General features: G+C 47.0%; 1 protein-coding gene across 1 annotated transcript; it reads right to left on the bottom strand.

Annotated features, from left to right (window-relative positions):
* Positions 1-607: 607 nt before the first annotated feature.
* On the bottom strand, positions 608-15,652 carry TOMM40L (translocase of outer mitochondrial membrane 40 like). Its single transcript, XM_082202501.1, has 9 exons — positions 14,919-15,652; positions 13,327-13,394; positions 11,952-12,044; positions 10,977-11,078; positions 9,789-9,894; positions 5,018-5,140; positions 3,516-3,592; positions 3,322-3,424; positions 608-1,409 (listed from the first exon to the last, which is right to left on the bottom strand). The coding sequence occupies exons 1-9, from the start codon at positions 15,022-15,024 to the stop codon at positions 1,270-1,272; spliced, it is 918 nt and encodes a 305-aa protein (XP_082058627.1). The 5' UTR covers positions 15,025-15,652; the 3' UTR covers positions 608-1,269.
* Positions 15,653-20,978: the final 5,326 nt, after the last annotated feature.

The raw sequence follows: 20,978 nt of genomic DNA, 5'->3' as shown, positions 1-20,978 counted from the left end.
CTTTCCTTCATTCCTACGCTGAGCTCTTCCATCACCCCCAAGGAATTTTAACAGAACAGAACAGCAGCCCTGCTGGATCACCACCAACGTCAAGTCGAAAATTCTGTTTCCCATCCAATGGCTTTGAGGAAGTGAATGCTTTTGGACTACAACTCCCATCATCCCTACAGGTCAGGGATGATGGGAATAGTAGTCTTAAGAAATAGTCTAAAAACAGCTGGAGACCCAAGTTTGGGAAACCCTGCTTTAGAAGAAGTCAGCTAACATATTGGATGCAATGCCTTAGTTTTCTCCTGCATGGGACTGGGTGGGCAAAGCACAGTGATACCTTGGGTTACATAAGCTTCAGGTTACATACGCTTCGGATTACAGACTCCGCTAACCCAGAAATATTACCTCAGGTTAAGAACGTTGCTTCAGGATGAGAACAGAAATCGTGCAGCGGCAGCAGGAGGCCCCATTAGCTAAAGTGGTGCTTTAGGTTAAGAACAGTTTCAGGTTAAGAACAGACCTCCAGAACGAATTAAGTTCTTAACCCGAGGTACCACTGTACATCACAGGCAAACCTTCCTGCAGGTCCCCCAAATAAGCACCAACAAGACACACATTTTTGAGGGGGGGTGGGATGTCCCCAACATGATTTTAATAGTATATTCCAAGCCATCACTACACAGAAGCCACACCACTTGCCCTCGTCACAGTCCCAGGCAAGGGGAGTGGCACGATGCCCACATGCATGCCACCCTCTTCAAAATTCAGAGTTTGGGGCCAGAACTGACGTAGTGATGGCATCGATTCTCAGTTCCTCAAGGGAATGCCACGATCGACATCCTCCAAGCCCCAGCAAACGAAGGCATCCATCCTTCCACGAGCCCCCTGCCCCGTCACCCACACCATAACACCTGCCGTGGAGTTTATGCCTTGCACGATCTGGAAGAAAACAATACATGGCCATGTTTTCGGAGGAGAGCACATCTCCCTCCCTGCCACACCAATAACATTAAATGTCCTTCTGGAGACAAAAAAAAAATTTAAATAAAAATCCGTGGACCTCCTCAAGGCAGGGCTGTGATGCAGGCACGCTGAGAGGATGCTGGGGCCCCCAAATCATCGCTGCCCCACTGCAGAAGTCTGTGGTGAAGTGCCCCGCTCTGCCCACACAAAACACACAGACACACGGACAGAACGGGGGTCCCCTCTGACCAAGCAGCTTCGCAAAATCAAGTCCTACTGCCTGGCGCAGTCAAGAGAGATGGGTCCTCAGGGCGCTCAGCCCACGATGATGCTGAAGCCGCAATGGAACCGGTTCTTCCAGTGGTTGAGGAAGGCACCCAAGGCCAGGGTGACGGGCAGAGGGGGGAGCTTCTTCTCCAGGACAGCCCCCACACACCAGCTGCTGTCCAGGAAACCTAGAAAAGGAAAGGGGGGGCATTTTGTGTAGGTTTATATATTTACAAACTGTAATTTGATATTTTTTTTTATAAAAAAGGATAATAAGGCAGCAGGGCCCTATGGAAAAATATAGTATTACTACAATAGGGTTGCCATATGTCTGGAATTTCCCATATGGCACTCGGAAACAGTGTCCGGGTGGAAATCACTGCAATGTCTGGGGAAATCCGGACTTAGACAACACGTGTTGGAAGTGTCAAATTTGGTGAATTTCCTTAAAAATAGCTCCAAAACTTCATTTTGTTGTTGGTGAGATATTGGAAATATGGCAACCCTATTAACTATAACATCCATAAAGATTGGTTGGTAAAACACACACACACACACACACACAGAGAGAGAGAGAGGGAGGGAGGGAGGGAGGGAGAACCATGTCTGAACTGTATGGTTTTTAAAAGGTGCGTCGAAGAAAGCAGGGTGGACTTTAGCCGGCCTTCACAGGGGAGCTCCTGTCACACTCGGGACTCAGCTCCTGGTAAAGGCCACCTGAACCTCAGGAGAGTGGGGGACCCCCAAGTTAAGATGGCAATAGCAGCCACCCAGTTTACAATTCCCCACTGCCGGAACTTCTCAAGCAAGCTGCTGAGATGCAGTCTATCTCCGCTCTTAAAAGTCTGGCCAGTTTTTCTCAGACTCTGCTGGATGGCCTTGAGAGACCCCAAGCTTGGCTTCAGGAGAGCCTCACGCTCAGGGAAGACTTGGGACATCTCTCTGACAATCTGCTTAAACCTTTCCCTGGGATTCAGCTCCTGGCTTCCTCAATCACCAGCCCTCCTCCTCCAGCTCAGACATTTCTCGAGGCCCCAATTTTGTCCTCTTCATGCTGCTTGGGGTCATCTAGCTGCAACCTCCTGATTTCTTTTCCCCTCATCTCCTCAGGATGTTCCTGTCCTGTTCCCCCCCCTCCCATGACACCTCCACAGGGCTCATGACAGACAGGAACTCAGGTTCCCTATCCCTGCCAAACTCATTTCCTGTCGATATACGATATATACGATATACGATATTGTCAGGGAACTGACATCGGAGCAGAGTGGAGAGGCTAGGCTCCCAGATTCTGCCGGAGAGGGAACCAGTAAGGGAAGAGAGAGACCGTCCTCTGGGGAAAGAAGTCCAGGTGACACCAGGAAGAAGGGAGAGGCAGAGAGCACTTCGGAGGGGAGGCTCCGAGACTCTTCCAGTGAAGTCAGTGAGGAGAGTGGAGGACCACCGCTTGGCACGCCTACTCTGCGCAGAAGGCTTCCACGCAGAGAGGCGAGGCGGAGGTTGTCCGTTAAGGAATTCTTATGCTGGAGGAAATTTAGGAGACACCCACTGACGGATTCTGCCAGCGACTGAGCAGCAGCGCAAAAGCAAGGGAAAGACGCAATCATCCCATAGCAGTTGGAACAGCTGGAGGTTTACACACAAGCAACCCCAATTCCCATGATAGATATCTTTATTGTCATTGTCCCATGCAGAACAATGAAATTGAAAAACTACATAAAACAACTACAAAACTACATAAAACTACTACAAAACTACATAAAAACTATATAAAACATTCAAAAACCCCTTAAAACTCTGAAACCCCACTTTAAAATACACTATACAATAGAGACCCCTTATGCTGCATTTAGAACCAGAATTGCATTTGCATAGAAACTGTTTCTCAGGCGGCTAGTCCTGGCCTTTATCACCCTATACCTTCTTCCAGAAGACAGAAGCTAAAAGAGATCATTTCTGGGGTGCGTACTATCCTGTCACAGGAAGACAGGCAATGGCGAATGAAGGAAGGGCTTATGGGAAGCAGGGCCTGTGGCGGGAAGGTTCAGGCATTTGATCACACTCTGGCCTCGCACAGGGAGGGGGTCCCAGCCCCTCGCTCACCTCTGAAAACCATGTTGGCCTGTGGCAGCGTGAGCTGATATCCAAAGGCAAAGCTCGTGTCTTGCAGCCGAGTGTTGGCCTCAAATTCTACCCCAACCTGGATCTGTTGAGGGGGAGAAATCAAGAGGTCAGACTTGGCCAAAGAAAAAGTGGACAATGGGCGGGGGCGCCGAAGAAACTCCTTTTTGACTCACCTGGTCATTGGCACGGTGATAATAGCTGGCGTGAGCCCCACCATAGCCAAGGTTCAGGGTGGCTATCCATTTGAGGGCTACAGAAAAGAGGGGGGGAAATACAGCACAAAGGAACACATTGAAATTCATGGACCCCAATGAGGTTTTTTTGGGGGGGAGCAGATTTGTGTGGCTTAATGACATCTTTGTAACAACACCTCTATCCTGTCTCTATTCCTGGCTAAGAGTGTGCCAGATTAGGGAGTGTTAAGACTACGCAGACACTTCTTAACGCAGTTTTCCTGGCTACAAGATTCCACTTGAAGTGTTATACAGTTTTCCAGGGAAACCAAAATATCTGCTGTCAGACTGGGCTGCTGTTTTGAGGAAGGGAGGGTAGAATCCTTAGGAAAAAAGGAGGGAGGGTAGATCTTTTTCCTTGCCTCTCCTTCCACCTTCATTCAGAAAGTAAAACACATTTATTTCACTAAGGGTGCTGAGAATTGTTAGGAGATCCCCCCCCCTCACAGAGCTACATCCCAGAATTCCCTGGGAAGAGGAGTTGGTTATTAAGCTATCCTGGGATTTATGGCTCTGTGAGGGGAATAGCTCTCGGCTCCCTTAGCGAACTACAGTTCCCAAGATTCTTTGGGTGCCAGTAATTAAACATGACTGTTTGGAAGAGGTACAATAGTGTTTTAAAGGTATGGTGTGGCTGTGGCCATCACCTGGGAGGCCACAGGTTTCTTCATCCCTGCTGTCATATGTGTGTGTGTGTGTGTGTGTGTGTGTGTGTGTGTGTGTGTGTAGCTGGATTATTCACATTACAGTGGTACCTCGGGTTATAGATGCTTCAGGTTACAGAATCCGCTAACCCAGAAATAGTACCTCGGGTTAAGAACTTTGCTTCAGGATGAGAACAGAAATTGCGCGGCGGCAGTGGCAGTGGGAGGCCCCATTTGCTAAAGTGGTACCTCAGGTTAAGAACGGTTTCAGGTTAAGAACGGACCTCCAGAACGAATTAAGTTCTTAACTCAAGGTACCACTGTATCTCCCAGACGCAAAGGAAGAAGGGAAAAAATTAGCAGCCATAAACTGATTCTGCCCTTGATACTAAGCCTCTGACACAGAGAAGCATTTGGACATGCAGGCTTCTTCCTGCCACATCCCAAAACAGGAAAGTCTGAGGCCAACTGAGAAATGAGCCTTTCTGCAAGTGTTTCAATCAGCTCTGTGTGCTCTTGTTCAGGTGTGGGGAACCTTTAGCCATCCCGATGTTGACTGGACTACAACTCCCATCAGCCCCAGTCAGCATGGCCAAGGACCAGGGATGATGGGCGCTGTAGTTCAGCAACACCTGGAGGGCTGAAGGCTTTTCATGCCGATCGCATCTGATGCCAAATCGGGCAATATCAAGAAGCTGCTCTTTGAAGAACCATGATGGAAAATGGAGGCCAAGTATGTGGGGGACCGGCGCCTGCCCCTCGAGTCACGCCCCAGACCTCCAGCAAAAGGAAACCAACCTGTGTACTTCCCAGCAAGCGTGACGATGGCCCCTTCTTCCCCCGGCCGCCGGTGGTACACCATTTCCCCGCCAAGGACTAACCGTGAAGTGATGCTCTGCAGGAAGTGTGCCACGACAATGACTGCAAAGAAGGAAGAGCAGGTCAGTGTGTCCCCCCAAAAAAAGACTTGCATGCAGCTGCAAAATAACCAAGACCCTTTGGAGACGAGCTGTGGCTTAGTGGTACTGTACTGCTTTGCGTACAGGTTCAGTCCCCAGGATCTCCAGGCAGAGCAGCACTGGGAGAAATCACTGCCTGGAACCCTGGAGAGCCACTGCCAGTCAGTGCAGGCAGTACAGAGCTAGATGGACCTCTGGCCTGATGTAGTGATCAGGTGGGATTGCTATGAGGAATTATAACAAGTATAGAGTAAGCCATCTGTGTCAGCAATGAAAGCATTGTGTTGACTGGGTTTAAACTATTTTGATATGATTCTTGATCAATCCACACCTCTGCATCCCTGTTCCATTTCTCTTTCTTGACCAGTCATGTACACAGACAGGCAGGCGTCCTGGGTCATCAAAGACAGTGGGCAGTTTCTTTGCTGTAGCTTTTCTGATATGTTAATCTTAGGGCCAGGAAACAGGTCTCACATAAAGGGGATAATGATCGCTGTCCTCCTGGCCATCCTTCTTATCATGTGTATTGATTGATTATGACCTCCGGGGTTGCTGAATGCATTCCTTTGTAGTTTTCATTCATTTACCCCAAAAGTATGCATGCCTCACTAGTGTTTGTAGTTTTACTTTGTCCCCACATGGGGTTTGTTGAAATGCTCAGAAGAAATCTGATTGGTTCTTACGAACTATCTGTAAAAAGTTCTTTTGTGAATAAAACGACCTGGGCTGAGGGGTAGAGGGAGAGAGATTATTATACGCACCCTTCCCAGAGTCTTGCTGGTTCAAGCCTCTGTGTGTATTCTTATTAATCAGAGTTCAATCCTTCCTTTACTTTGAGAACGCCTCAGCCTGATTCAGTATAAGCCAGCTTCCTGTGTCCCCTCCTAGACTGAGCTAACCAAGTGTTGGGGCAGCTACAGCAGAGACGGGCAATCTCTTGGCCTCCAGATCTTGCTGAGCTTCCAATTTTTCCCTTATCGCTAGCCATGCTGGCCAGGGCCGATGGAAGTAGAAACAAATAAAATCTGTGAATAATGGGAGGGAAGTGTATTAAACTTGGGAAAGTAGATAGTGACCGGTCTGTTTTGTGAAAAGGGAACTGCATAACAAGGGAGACTAGGAGATTTTTTTCTGGATGTTTGTGAGGTTTGTAAAACTCGGATATTATGAATGAGAGGATGTTATTGAGGAAATATGATTTAAAATTATGATTAATGATTTATATGGACAAATTAGCTCTACTTGATTAAGTGGGAAAACAGAAAAAAGTCTAAGCAGGAACTGAACATGCAGAGTCAATGGAAATAGCAATGGATGGGAAAGTATTATAAATTAAGAAAAAAAGTATTTTTACTGTGAGCAGCAAAGAAGGGTTGGAAAAGAAGCTGGGGCTGATGGGAGTTGTAGTCCGGCACCAAAGGTTCCGCATGCCTGCTCTATAGGTCACACCAACTTTGGTCCATCAGCACAGACAGAGGGAACTTTTTCTAGTCCGAAGGCAACCTCCCAAGAGCTGTCACGTGCCAGCGACGGGCAGGCCAGAGGCCAAAGTAGACAAAGCAATGCATGCAAATTTGTACTTTGCACAGGAGGCAACCTTCTCAACACACAAACACCCAGGCAAGCCAAGAGGCATTATCAGAGTTCAAGGGCATGATCTAGCTAGGCAAAAACACCTAGGTGGGGGGACAGCAGGGCCAAGGAGGGCTGTGGCTTGGGCAGAGTTTTGAGCAGAGCCTAGGAAGTTCATTTTAAAAAGGAACTAGTTCAAGTTCAACATGTCCGAAGAGGAACATAATTCCAGTTCATGTCTGTCCCTTAATGAAACAACCTTCAACAACGTTCAGTAGTTCATCCAAGTGATCCAGGGCAATTTCCCTGTTCCCACACCCAGCATTCAAAATGCTACAAGCAGCCATGCTGAAATTTAATGGAAACTTAAGATGTTTTTAATTGTGGCTGCTTTTAGAATGCTTTTACCTGGAACTGCTTTGAGAGGTTTTCAACTGTTGCTGTTTTTAAGAACGTTTTACTTTCTTCCAGAATGCTTTTGCTTGATCCTTGTTTTTACTTGTTTATTAGATTTATTTATTTGATCTATACCCTCACTAATATCTCAGGGCGGTTCACAGAGGAAAAATACAGGATAAAAACATGAAAAATAAGTAATACAAAACAGCGAAACAATAACCTCCCCCTTTCCCACAGACGGATTCAAAAGGCTGTAGAATATGAATCCATTTTAAAATTCTGCAAATCCGTTTGCCTCGGCTCCTTGGGGGAGGAAGAGCGGGACAGGAATTCAATAAAGAAATAAAATAACACACTAGCCAGGAGTTGAGGACGGAAGCAAATTTACCCCACCCAGGGGGGCAACTACCGCATTTTTCACTCTATAACACGCACCCGACCATAACACGCACATAGTTTTTAGAGGAAAACAAGAAGAAAAAAATTCTAAACGAAACAGTGGATGTATGATTTTTGTGGTTCATGCTGTGGCCACAGACATGTGATTTGACGGTGAGTTTGGAGTAGCCCAATGCAAAAATCCTGAGGATCCATGTGGATCCATGCTTTATAACCACATTTTTGCACCACTGCGGCCCCAGGCAACAGTGAGTGTGTGATTTTTTTGGTACAAGCTGTAGCCATGGACATGAAGAGGGGTATAAGAGAAGAAGGCTCCTCTCCTCTCCCGCTTTGCTCCTTTGAAGCAAGCAGGCTCTGCTTCTCTCCCTCCTCTCCGGCTTAGCGAGCTGAAAACCTTTGCTGCTATTTAGCGAGCTGAGTAGGGAGGAGAGAGGGACAGAGACCCTGCTTGCTTTAAAGGAGCCAACCGGACAGGAGCCGCTTACACTCGTGTAAGCGGCTCCTCTCCTCTCCCGCTTTGCTCCTTTAAAGAAGCAGGCTCTCTGTCCCTCTCTCCTCTCCACTCAGCGGCTCTTCTCCCACTTTGCTGTTTCAAAGCGAGCCACGGAGGAGGGAAGGAAGGGGAACCATGGATCCTCTGCTCATGACTGCAGCAGATCCCCCCGCCATCCGTAGGCATTCCCTCCATAACACGCACAGACATTTCCCCTTACTTTCTAGGACGAAAAAAGTGAGGGTTATGGTGCAAAAAATACGGTACTCCACCCCTCTCCAGGCATCGCTGTAGGCCACAAAGAAGCCATGATTTTCTTGTCCCATGTTAGAAGCGGCCACCAGGTGACATAGGGCCTCTCACTGTCTAGCAGGCCCTACATTACATGGTAGAAACTCCATCCTTCTCTAGGGTTGGTTGCTAAGCAACACAGCAGCTGTGAGAGAGTCGCCCCCTCTAGTGGTCATTTGAGGGAAACATTGGTCTTGGGGGCTCCCCCTCCCATTCTCGGCCTCCAAATGTCTTTTCCTTCTTTTTTTACTACATTTATTTACCACCTTTTCCTCCGAGGTGGTTTACATGGTTTTCTTTTTCCCATCTTAACCTCACAACAACCCCTGTGAGTTAAGTTAGGCTGAAAGACACTGACAGGTCCAAGGTGACCTACAAGATTAGGACTAGCCGCCTGAGAAACAGTTTCTATCCAAATGCGATTTTGGTTTTAAATGCAGTGGAAGGTAGTCTCTATGTGAGCATATTGTATTCAATTATGGGGTATCAGAGTTTTTAGGGGCTAACCAGGCCGGGATAGTTGGGATAGCAGGCTTGTTGGTTTTTGAATGTCTGGTGTAGATTTTTTTCAATTTCATTTTCAATTTCATTGTTCTGTATGGGACAATGACAATAAAGATATTGTATCGTAAGTGAGCTTCGTGCCCAGCGGGGATTCAAACCCTGACCTCCCAGGTCTTAGTCCAACGCGCTTAACCACTACACCAGGGTTTCCCAAACTAGGGTCTCCAGCTGTCTTTGGACTACAGTTCCCATCATCCCTGACCAGTGGCCGTGCAAGCTAGGGATGATGGGAATTGTAGTCCAAAAACAGCTGGAGATGCACATTTGGGAAACCCTGCATGGTGTCCTATTTATTCTGCGTTCATCCAGGGGGTCTGGCTCCCTCTCACTGCCTGCCTGCCTCTCTCCCCATTATGTCAGCCTCTCTCTCTGCCTGCTCTCTACATTCGTACAGGCAACTCTCCATTTGTGCACGTTCAAGGCACACGTGACCACGAACATGTGCATCATGTGAACATGTGAACCTGGAAGGGGCAAAAACGGCCCCCAAAAGAGCACAAAAATGGCACAAAACAGCGCCTAGCAATCCCACAAGCAAGTGCAATCCCATGAGCCTTTGCACTGACCGTTGAGGCCCATGGAGAGTTGGGAGTTTGAGGAAGGAGGCTGGGAGACAGCAACTGTGGCGCTTACAGGCTTTTTCCAGTTGCGTTCCCAATATATGTGATTTCACTTAAATGTGTGGTGCTTCAAAACGTAACCACTGCATAAATGGAGAGTTGCCTGTATCTATCTATGCACATGCACACACATTTGTATATTTTCCTGGACAAGCTGCCAACCAAAGAACTAAGATATTTTTTTTCTTTCAAAGAGGGGCGGGCAGGATGCAAACAAGCCTACGGCAATTGCAAAAGGTTGCCAAGATGGCAGACGGGCACTCACTCACTCGACTCGCTGATCAAGTCAGGGTTGCCCAGCGTCAGGGTGGCCGTGTAGTCATCTCCCCGGTACTCTGTATCAAACTGCCAAGTCACGAATTTGGACTGCTGAGTCTGGAACACAAAAAAGTTGGGGGGGCGGGCGGGAACAGGGTTGGGCATGGACTATTACTCAAAACGAGTTTACAGCCTAGTTCTCAGACATGCAAAAGCTCCCAAGGGACTGCAGGTCAGGGCTGCAGGGATGGGGGGACCACAAATTGGCAGAGGCTGGTCCACTAGGGCAAATGGGGCACCCATCTCGTCTATCCCCCCCCCCCCAGCTCCCACCTGCCTGCCTTACCAACCACCAGTCCAGGAGGTGACAATACAGTGGTACCTCTGGTTATGTACTTAATTAGTTCCGGAGGTCTGTTCTTAACCTGAAACTGTTCTTAACCTGAAGCACCACTTTAGCTAATGGGGCCTCCTGCTGCCGCCGGAGCACGATTTCTGTTCTCATCCTGAAGCAAAGTTCTTAACCTGAGGTACTATTTCTGGGTTAGCAGAGTCCGTAACCTGAAGCGTCTGTAACCCGAGGTACCACTGTATGGCCTGCCAGCTTCCCCTCTCCTCAGTCTCAGTGTTGCCACTTACAGAACTCAACAGCAGGGAGGAGGGTGGTGGCAAAACTGGAATTATTTGGCTCTGCTTGTCTTTAGCTCTGGTGCCACCCACTGTTGGGCTCCATGGATTCCACCCTACCAGTCCCAACAGGTACCCGCCAAATCCTGCTGGGCTCCAATTCCCATCAACCCCAGTCAACAATATCTAGAGGGCTCCAGGTTCCCAGTCCCTGATTTGCAGCCTCTTCAACCTCTCAGACAGGATGCCGTTGTTAACGTGACAAAGCCTCACAGGCGTGTGAGATGCCACCTCTGAATTTCTTTATTTAGGATTCATTTTTATTTAGAAAAATATTTGCATACTACCAATTCATAAACAATATACATAGTGTAAAATGCCATTAAAAACAGTGGGGGAAGCGAGATAGGATGGTTTTAAAAAATTAACCGTTGCATAGGCCTGTTGCTTACCATTGAACACTCAAAAAAATATACGCTGATGAGTTTTCAACCTGGCAATACCAAAAGCATTACGATCCTGCCTTCAAGCCCGTTGGCCTCAGACCCAAACACTCCCTGTGTAGTTTTTACCTGGAATACAGCTTTTGTCCGTATCCGCTCAGCCAGTAGGTGGATCACCTGAGCGTTGAGGCTCCCAGCATTATTAATGTCTCCAATGAGTGTTGGGAAGGCCTATGATGGAAGCAGTGAGAAGGTAAGGAGAGCCAATGGCCCATTTCGTCTCGCTATCGCCAAGCACTGAAATTTAGCACCAAAGCAGCACCTGAGCTAGAGAACAGTCTCCCCACCTGTGTGTTCCAGCAACTGGCATTCAAAGGAAGGAAGACTGAATGAGTTAGAAACCCATGCTCAAACCCATGCTCAAGAGAACAGATGGCGCATAGATGCTGCCATTTTTTCCTTCCACCTTATTCAAGATGGCGTCGGGGTGAGCAAATGTGCATGCCAGGTATCATTCTGGAAGCATCTGCAGAGGTGGTGACTAAGCAGCAGGATGGAAGGAAGAAAAGAGATGCAGCTTTTGCTTTGAGGGAGTGGGAATTTTGGGTAGAACATATTTATTTCACTTATAACTTGTATATAGCCTTTCAGTACACAAGGAGGCTTACAGGAACAAAATATACACACCTTATAGTAATCTGATCCAATACAGAAAGTCATAATGAAACATAACTTCAAAAGTAATGTTCAATAATCGACTGGAATATAATAGTACACAATAAAATTAATTCTCAAATCAGCAGCAAATAATAATTAAATATAAAATTGGGGGACTAGGCAACCTGTGGCTTCATGGAATGACCCTGAGTTCAAGTTCCACCTTGGGCAAAAGATTCCTCTAAATCAGGAAAAAGGCCCAAATTTTGTCATCTTTCCTCACAGGAGAGTTGCTCCAACTCCTAGATCATTTTTAAAAATAAACTTTTATTAACACTTTTCACAACCCCCCCTAAGACCACATATCTAGAACCATGTTGCTCTTTTCAGCACTTTCCCCACTTGTCATAACCCCACCCCCAGGAAAAAAATTAATGCTTTGCTCACTTCCGTGGGGCTCAACTGCTGGTCTCCCACATACGTTGTATTGAGATGATAACTTGATTGTCCAATTGTGCTCATGTGAATAGTATGGGTCACCTGGAAGAAGGAAAAAAGATGCACTCTGTTGATGGAAGAGAGTCTTATCGTCTTTGAGAAATGAACACCATGATCCAGCAGACAGCTCATACTCCAGGTTTGGGAGATCTGGGATTTGTTAAGACTGGGTGCACCGTTGGTCAGCACAAAAATACAGGGAGCATAGAAGTATGTTTTACAATAGGCGGTCCCTTCACACAGAACCTGTTGTACAGTAAAATTTTATCTGGTTCGTTGGGTTGCAATGGCAAACATAGAAACCTTATATGGAGATCCCCATCCATCAGCAAAAAAACAGACCCCCCCCTCCTATTACCGTATTTTTCGCTCTATAACACGCACCCGACCATAACACGCACATAGTTTTTAGAGGAGGAAAATCCGTAGGCATGCCACCCGTAGGCATTTCCTCCATAACACACACAGACATTTCCCCTTACTTTCTAGGAGGAAAAAAGGGAGTGTTATGGTGCAAAAAATACGGTATTCCAAAAAGAAACTCTCTGGAGAATTCCTTTGAGAAATTCATCCCTAGGCGAATTATTTTTGTTGGCATCCATCTGTCTCGAGAGACAATGGAGTGGACCTCCAGGGGTGAAATCTAAGCACTGCGTTAGCAGCACTGACACGGTCTCCCAGGGTGCAAGTCTCTGCAGTGTGTATGGGGGTCCTGGGCTGCCCAGACAACAAGACCCTCCTCTCTGCCTTGCTGATGTGGTCCAAAGGAAAGCAGAATGAGATGTCTGGCACCAGCCTGGCTGCAGGAGTTGCTGGAGGGAGGCGTACAAGGTGCCATCCAACCGTCTTAGGGATGCTATTCCGGATTTCCGGAGGGTTTACCCCATCGCTTTTTTTCTCCTGAAGATAGTGGAGGTTTAGGATCAGAAGTTTCCTTCTCCCATTGGACCCACTCCACTCAATCCTTCAGAGCCTGTTCGCGTGCAGGGGAAGCCCCTAACTCATTGAGAGTTTGAAACCCATCGGCTCCCCTCACCTGGGAGCCACAGGTGAGATTTGAGTACAGGCTGGGGACTAAAGGTGGACAAACTGCCCCAGAAAGAGCATGGCGTGTGTCCCCCACCAGAGGCATTACCCCTCTCCTTACACCTTACAGGGAGCAATATGGTAAATACTGAACAGTATTTCCCGCTTCCCCCTTTTGCCTGCAAACCAGACGCTGTTCGACTGCACCACAGCGCTTCCCCTGGGAGCTGGACCCATTTTTCCACTTTTTAGTCATATAAAAATAGCCAGCATGATTAACAGCGGCAAGGGTACGCACCTGAAAATGGCTGGTGAGGGATTTATTAATGATAAGCTTGACGCCTTCTGTCTGCTGGGGGAAGACTTCTGGAACAGAAGTAAGGAGGGAGAAGAGAGACAGAAGCAGTATTTAAGCTTACAAAATGAAGAATGTGAATAATCCAGGAATTCCTAGACCAGAGATGGAGAACTTCAGCCCCAAGGGCCAGATGCGGCCCTCCAGTCCTCTCTACCTGGCCCTTGGCCCTTTCCCCAGGCCACACCCCTCGATTCCTGCTTCACCCCTTCCTTGAGCGTTTTTGCCTGACTGGAATGCATCCTTGAACTCCCTTTATGCCTTCTACATGCCGGGATGGATGACAGAAGTGTGTGAGCACATGGAGAAGCTAGTCAATTGTCCAAAGGCGAAACTGTTTTGCAGCCACATAAAGTGAGAGGTTTCTGCATGCACATATCTCTCCAACCTCCACCCAGCAAGCAAGAGGAATGACACGTAGCTCAAGGACACATTTCTAGAGTATTATTACTACTATTATGATTATTAGTAGTAGTACCCTGCCCATCTGACTGGGTTGCACCAACCACTCTGGGTGGCCTCCAGCATATATACAAAACATTATAAGAAAAAAAAACCTTCCCTATAAAGGGCTGCCTTCAGATGTCTTTTAAAAGTCAGATAGTGTTTATTTCCTTGACATCTGATGGGAGGGTGCCACTACCCATGTGGTGGCATTGCCTTGGTACTATCAGGGTGGGCGCCACTACCGAGAAGGCCCTCTGTCTGGTTCCCTATAACCTCACTTATCACAGTGAGGGAACCGCCAGAAGGCCCTCGGAGCTGGGCCTCAGTGTCCAGGCTGAACAATGGGGGTGGAGATGCTCCTTCAGGCTAAGGCTATTTAGGTCTTTAAAGTTCTGTACCAACACTTTGAATTGTGCTTGGAAACAAACTGGGAGCCATAGTAGTTCTTTCAGGACCAGTGTTATATGGTCCCAGCGGCTGCTCCCAGTCACCAGTGTCTAGCTGCAGCATTCTGGATTAGTTGTAGTTTCCGAGTCACCTTCAAAGGTTGGAAGCTGCCTTGTGTAGAGTCACTACTTATAAGGAACATAGGAATCTTCCTTATGTAGTCATTGTGATCCTTGTGGTTCGGTATGAATGAATTTCTCATGAATTTCAGCCGCGGGGAAGGAATGAAGAGGGAGATCATGCAGGCAACAGGGAAAGCTTCTTGGGGTCTGGTAGTGTGCAGCGACTCCTGCTCTGACTGGCAGCAGCTCTCTGGGGTCTCAGGATGGGTCTTTCCTTTCCTCTCCCCTACTGGTCCTTTTTAATTGGAGATGCCAGGGACTGAAGCGGGGTCTCCTTCATGCGAAGCAGATGCTCTGCCTACAGAGCTATGGCCCTTCCGCAGCCACACAAAACTACTCAAGGAGGGTGAGGGCCAGCAGAGAAGTCCGAGGGCCAAACAGCACTTGCCCCCAGCCCCGAGGTTCCCCACCCCAGCAATAGACCGTCCTGAGGACTAGGGGGCTGCCTGCACCAAAGGCTTCATGAGAAAGGCGAGAGCTTTGAGGAGGGATGACGAGGAAGAGCAAACGACGGCTTACCTTTGCATTTCCGATGGAGCTCATCGAAGCTGCCCGGGTTAGCAAGCGGCTCCTTCCGATGCGCCCCCCGGCGCAGCCCAGGCAGAGGGGACAGCATGTTCCCCATGGCCCTCTAGAACCAGGCTAAGAAGCTTAGCTTTGGCCCATTGGTTTGGCGTTCGTTTGCTTCTTAAGGTAGAAATCTATTTATACGAACTCTTGCGTCCCACTTCCTGCCTCTCAGTTTAAAGAAAAGAAGAGAGTAACGCCGGGTTTTAAGCGGAGGAGCGCTTTAACACCCGCAGCCGCAGCCATGATAACCACTCCCAACATCCCAGGACAACTCGCTTCTTCGGATATTTATTGCCAACGAGTTAACGAAGTTTCACAAGAAGCTTGCCAGGTCAGCCGCATAAAGCGGAACCTGGTTTGCGGGGTTTGCAAAGGAAGAGAAAGGATGTGAGGGTTCTGAGCAGAGGGAAACCTGTCCGTGCATATTTTGGATGCTCACGAGAGGCTTCCAAAGCAAGATCTGGAACATGCACAGAAGGAGAAGCTCGGATAACTGGGCACATACACGCACACAAAACAGCAGGCAGCGTCCTGGCAAAAAGCGGGGGGAAGCTTGTGGTGGTGGGGAAATAAGGGGCATCAGCCAGAAACTAGACTCTAGGAAGAAACCCACTCTGTGATCTTGATGGGGGCAGCCATCTTGGGGCCCCCTTGACCCCACCCGCCCTCTTCCAGGAAGCGATTTTCAACGGTTGAAGCCTAACATGTGCTTTCAGCGGCCATGTTTGAAACGGGCACGCAACACGCACACACGCGCGCGCGGAGGAGAGGAAGCAAACAAGGGCTGTGATTGGATAGGAATGTTGCAATCGCTGTTGTTGTTTCCTTCTCCCCCGCCCGTAACTGTTCTGTGATTGGGTGAAAATGTTGCCGCCGCCGCCTTCCTTCCATTCAACATTCCGAAAGCGCCGCTCTGGCTTCAACCCGCTAAATCAGGGATATCTGTTCCTCTCCAGATGTTCTTCCATCTGGGCTCCTTGGGGAGGAAGGCTAAAACCCATGCTTACTTTGGGATCTTACTTGGGATCCCTTCTGAGTAGGCATGCATTGGATCGGGCTGCAAACTTCCGCACACACTGAGCGCAACGGGTTGCCTTCGAAGTAAATGCTTACCCAAAGATTTTGTTCCTAATTGGTGTTCATCTTTTAACTGGGTGGGAGACAACGTGTCCTTTTTATGCGATTGCAGGACGAGCGCTTTTAGTTAAAAGTGCCTTCTAATCTTTTGGTGGATTTTAATTTAGTATTGTATGCTTTTTAAAAAAGGGAGGGTTGTAGTAATTTTATTTATTGACATTTATATTCCTGCATTGGACTAAATGACCCTTAGGGAGGGGTCTCTTCCAACTCTACAATTCTAAAATCGCAAGCAATTTGTGAGGGAGCTGCCAGATGGTGAGGCCAGAGGCCAGGAAGTGTTGCTTAAATAAAGTCATAAGAACCAGACAGAGAGGCTTTGAGGGCCACATTCAGATTGCAAGGTAAACCATATAATAATAATGATGATAATAATAATAATTTATTATTTATATCTCTGGGCGGCTTTCAATAAAATATTAAAATACAATAATCTATTAAACATTAAAAGCTTCCCTAAACAGGGCTGCCTTCAGTTGTCTTCTAAAAGTCTGGTAGTTGTTGTTCTCTTTGACATCTGGTGGGAGGGTGTTCCACAGGGCAGGTGCCACTACCGAGAAGGCCCTCTGCCTGGTTCCCTGTAACCTGGCTTCTTGCAGTGAGGGAACCGCCAGAAGGCCCTCGGTGCTGGACCTCAGCGTCCGGGCAGAACGATGGGGGTGGAGACGCTCCTTCAGGTATACTGGGCCGAGGCTGTTTAGAACTTTAAAGGTCAACACCAGCACTTTGAATTGTGCTCAGGAACCCAGTATTTTATTTTGGAGTGCAAGGGCAAAGAAACTTACATTCGTGCCCTGCTGTGTCAAATAAGGAACCAGAATTTCAGAACCAAGTTCTGGTTCCTAGAACACAAGGAGAGCCTGCTGGATCAGGCCAAGGGCCCATCTAGATGTCCAGCATCCTGTTCTTACAGTGGCCAAACAGAGGCCTCAAAGGCAGGACCAGAGCAGAAGAGCCCCCCCCCCCTGGATTCAGAAGTACAGTGGTGCCCCGTAAGACGAATGCCTCGCAAGACGGAAAACTCGCTAGACGAAAGAGTTTTCCATTTTGGAGGTGCTTCGCAAGACGAATCTCCTATGGGCTTGCTTTGCAAGACGACAATGTCTTGCAAGTTCCTGCTGGTTTTTTCCCCTCCCCCCCCTTTTTCTAAGTCGCTAAGCCACTTATCAGCTGATCCGATCAGCAGATAAGCCGCTAATAGCGCTAATCCTCTAATCCGTCAATGGGCTTGCTTCGCAAGACGAAAAAACCGCTAGACGAAGAGAATCACAGAACGGATTCTTTTCGTCTTGCGAGGCACCACTGCACCTGCCTTCTGACCACGGAGCCACCAAGGCAAGCAGCCATCAATAGCCGCCTGCATCATTTTGCCCAATCTTCTTCTTCTTTTTAAATATGAATCTTTATTAGTTTAAAATACAATCATACAGTAAAGGTAAGTATAACAAAATTAAGCACAAAAAAAGAAAAGAAAAAGGATTTGTCACCTCAAAAAGGTCGAAAAAAGGTTTAAAAGTGACCAAAAAAAGAACCACATATTTACACAACATGACTTATCCAATAAAGTTTTCTGTGAAAAACTTCCAATCGTTCCCATTATTGTTTTTCTATTGTCTTGATTTTGTCGCACAGTTTGTTTTATATATTTTTCCATATATTCCTCCAAGCTGTTTATTCCATTTATTTGTTGTACACAAATATCATTCAATTCTGCCAGGATGGTATCATTTTTACAATATAGTCTTATATATTCCTTAAATATTTTCCATTCTCCGTATACTTTTTGATTTAAGGCTCCCCTGGTTTTTCCGGTCAGCTTTGCTAATTGGAAATACTCTATCATGAGTGTCTGCCAATCTGTTATTGTTGGTGTTTTTTCGCATTTCCAACTTCTGGATACAAGTATTCTTGCAGCCCCATCTTCTTTTAAAGCCTTCTCGGTTGCTGCCCATCACTGCCTCCCCTGGGAGCGAATTCCAACAGTTTAACTATGTGCTGCGTGACTCTGCCCTACATTTTTCAACATTCAGTTTCACTGGACGTCTGCAGGTTCTAGTGTTATATAAAGAGAGAGAGAGAGTGAAGCTTTTCGCTATCCGCTTTCTCCATGTCAGGCATAAATTTTATGAACTTCAATCTTGTGGCGCAATGGGTCAGTGCACCTGGCTGTTAAGCAGAAGGTCAGTGGTTCAAGCATTGCAGGGGTTGGTCTAGATGGCCCTCGGGGTCTCTTCCAACTCTACAGTTCTATGATTCTATGCTACCACCTGCTCACCTTTTCACTAAACTAAAAAGTTCCAAAGAAATCAGCCTTTCCTTACGGGAGTAGCTCCATCTCCTTTATTATTTTAATTCCTTTTTTTCCCCTTCTGGGAGCCACTTTCACCTGTGCATTATTTTTTATGGCTGTTTTTTGATGACTGATTCTGTTTCATTGACATTAATATTTTGCTTGGGATTAGGATGTTTAATATTGTGTGGTGCTTGGGATTTGTTAACCCGTGTGGTTTTCTTTCAGAAATTAAGTTTTTCTTTGTTTTCCCCCCAAAATACTTTTTTCCTGGAGCTACTTGGAGCTTTAAGAAAAATGCTTTCCAATTATTTCAGCTTGGATCAGGGTGATCTATTTATTTTATTTTTGTCAAATACTGCAGGGGTGATGATTGCTTAACAGAGCCTTTGGACTGAAGAGCACACAGCGACTCTTCAAACACAGGGGCACATGATGTGCAGCGGTGACGGAAGAAGCGGGCTGAATGTGCCCACCATGTTTATGTACAATAGCCCAGGTGCCTGCCAACCCAATGGTTTGTAATGGACAATTTCCCAGAATTTTCAATGCTGGGGATGAAGCAAAAAGGGTTCCCTCCCCCCTCTTCTCCCTCGTTCCTTCCCCCCACCCACTTGATTCAGGTTCGTTACCCTCTTGTTTATGCTAATAAGAATATTTGGATCATGCAAACGGGTTCCTCAATTAAAAACATTCTTCCGCCAGGGACAGTATTCTTCAGCCACCAAAAGCCTCGGTTAACAGGAACGCTGTCATATTCCTCCTGGTAATTAATAGTGATGGAGACAGGCGCACCTCAGTAGGGAAGGCATTGCACAAATGGGGAGCCATCACTGAAAAGGCCCTGTCACAGGTCAGTGCCAACTGGGCAGCCCCGGATGGCAGCGAGGCCTCCCCTGTTGTATCATATCGTAAAACCTTTATTGGCATCACATACAACATCCAAAACAAATCAATACAGAATTACCACTTCCCCAGTGGCACAAAACATTTACTAAGAGGAAGGAGGCAGAGCAGTGTATCGTCATATCTCTTGGTCTCCAGGGAGATCAGACGTCTGCAGTGTATTTCGACGACAAAAAACCAAACAGAGATATTTAGCCACTAACTTGGGGCCTCACCTGTCGATCGTAGAGTTCGAGATGGAAGGTGCTGTTGATCATCAGGTGTTGAAGGAGCCCTTCTGCAGGGGGGAGAGTTGAAATCCTGATGTGTTTAATAGTTTTCATAGTTATGCGCTGATGTCTCCTGTTTGTTTCATAGAATCATAAAATCATAGAGTTGGAAGAGTCCACAAGGGCCATCGAGTCCAACCCCCTGCCAAGCAGGAAACACCATAAGAGCACTCCTGACATATGGTTGTAAAGCCTCTGCTTAAAGACCTCCAAAAAAGGAGACTTCACCACACTCCTTGGCTAATTACTTAAACCACACTCCTTGGTTAATTACTTAAACCTGTGGTTCTCAAAGGGTTTGGTGTGCCACACTGGTGTGGCAGGAGAGGTGGTGGGAAGGTTCAAGGACAAGCAAAGAAACATTTCAACATAGCATAGTACCAAAATAATTGTTTTTATTTGCAGGAAATGGATAGATATCTTTTCAAAATGAGAGCAGGAGCATCAAGTTAAACTGCAAGCTCACACCTCTCACTGAGTTTGTATACATACTTAAGGTACACATGTAAGAGGCTTGTTTATAATTATATTTTGGGAGTGATCCTTATGTAGCTGCATTGTTTCATACTTTCTGGCTGTCCCACGATCCTATTACAGTGGTACCTCAGGTTACATACGCTTCAGGTTACATACGCTTCAGTTTACAGACTCCGCTAACCCAGAAATAGTACCTCGGGTTAAGAACTTTGCTTCAGGGTGAGAACAGAAATCGTGCTCTGGCGGCGAGGCAGCAGCAGGAGGCCTCATTAGCTAAAGTGGTGCTTCAGGTTAAGAACAGTTTCAGGTTAAGAACAGACCTCTAGAATGAATTACATACTTAACCCGAGGTACCACTGTATAAAGGTAGTTTGTGTTCTACCGTATGTTCTAAATCAAGCACTGCTAGTTGCTGTTTCTTTTTGTTTCCCAACGTATTTGCTACCAATAAAAAATTCAGTGTGGCACAAGCTAATTCTTGTGGCCGGGGGGAGGGGGGGCTTAAGAATCACTGGCTTAAACCATTCCTCCATAAAACCTTTATTTGCAACTTCAAGCAAAATTACGGTTGCACATTCCATGTGAGGTCAAAGGGAAAGACGCCAAAGATTTGGATTTCGGTTGTTGTTGTCTACCTTTTTAATGGGGAGGGAGTTGTTTGCCTGACAGGTTTCCCCCACAGACCAGGTCTACCGAGTTTCTTAAGGACCTCTTTACACGTCCTGGACTCCCGGCTTCCTTTTCTGCTGACACTGTTTTTCCCCCTTTGTCTACTTCCACATCTGCCCCTATTAGTCAACCTGACATGTTGGAGGTTAATGTCCAGTGATAAGATTAGAGCCAAACTCTGTCCTTCACCTCCCAGCCATTAAACCCTGGCCAGCCTCATGTGAGCTGACAAGACCTTTTACACTGCCAATTCTCGTTGTG

The sequence above is a fragment of the Podarcis vaucheri genome (genome assembly GCF_965113315.1).
Source record: "Podarcis vaucheri genome assembly, chromosome: 16".
In the NCBI taxonomy this organism is placed as follows: domain Eukaryota; kingdom Metazoa; phylum Chordata; class Lepidosauria; order Squamata; family Lacertidae; genus Podarcis; species Podarcis vaucheri.
Note: the sequence above shows the minus strand (reverse complement) of the source record. Positions and strands in the feature narration are given on the sequence as shown.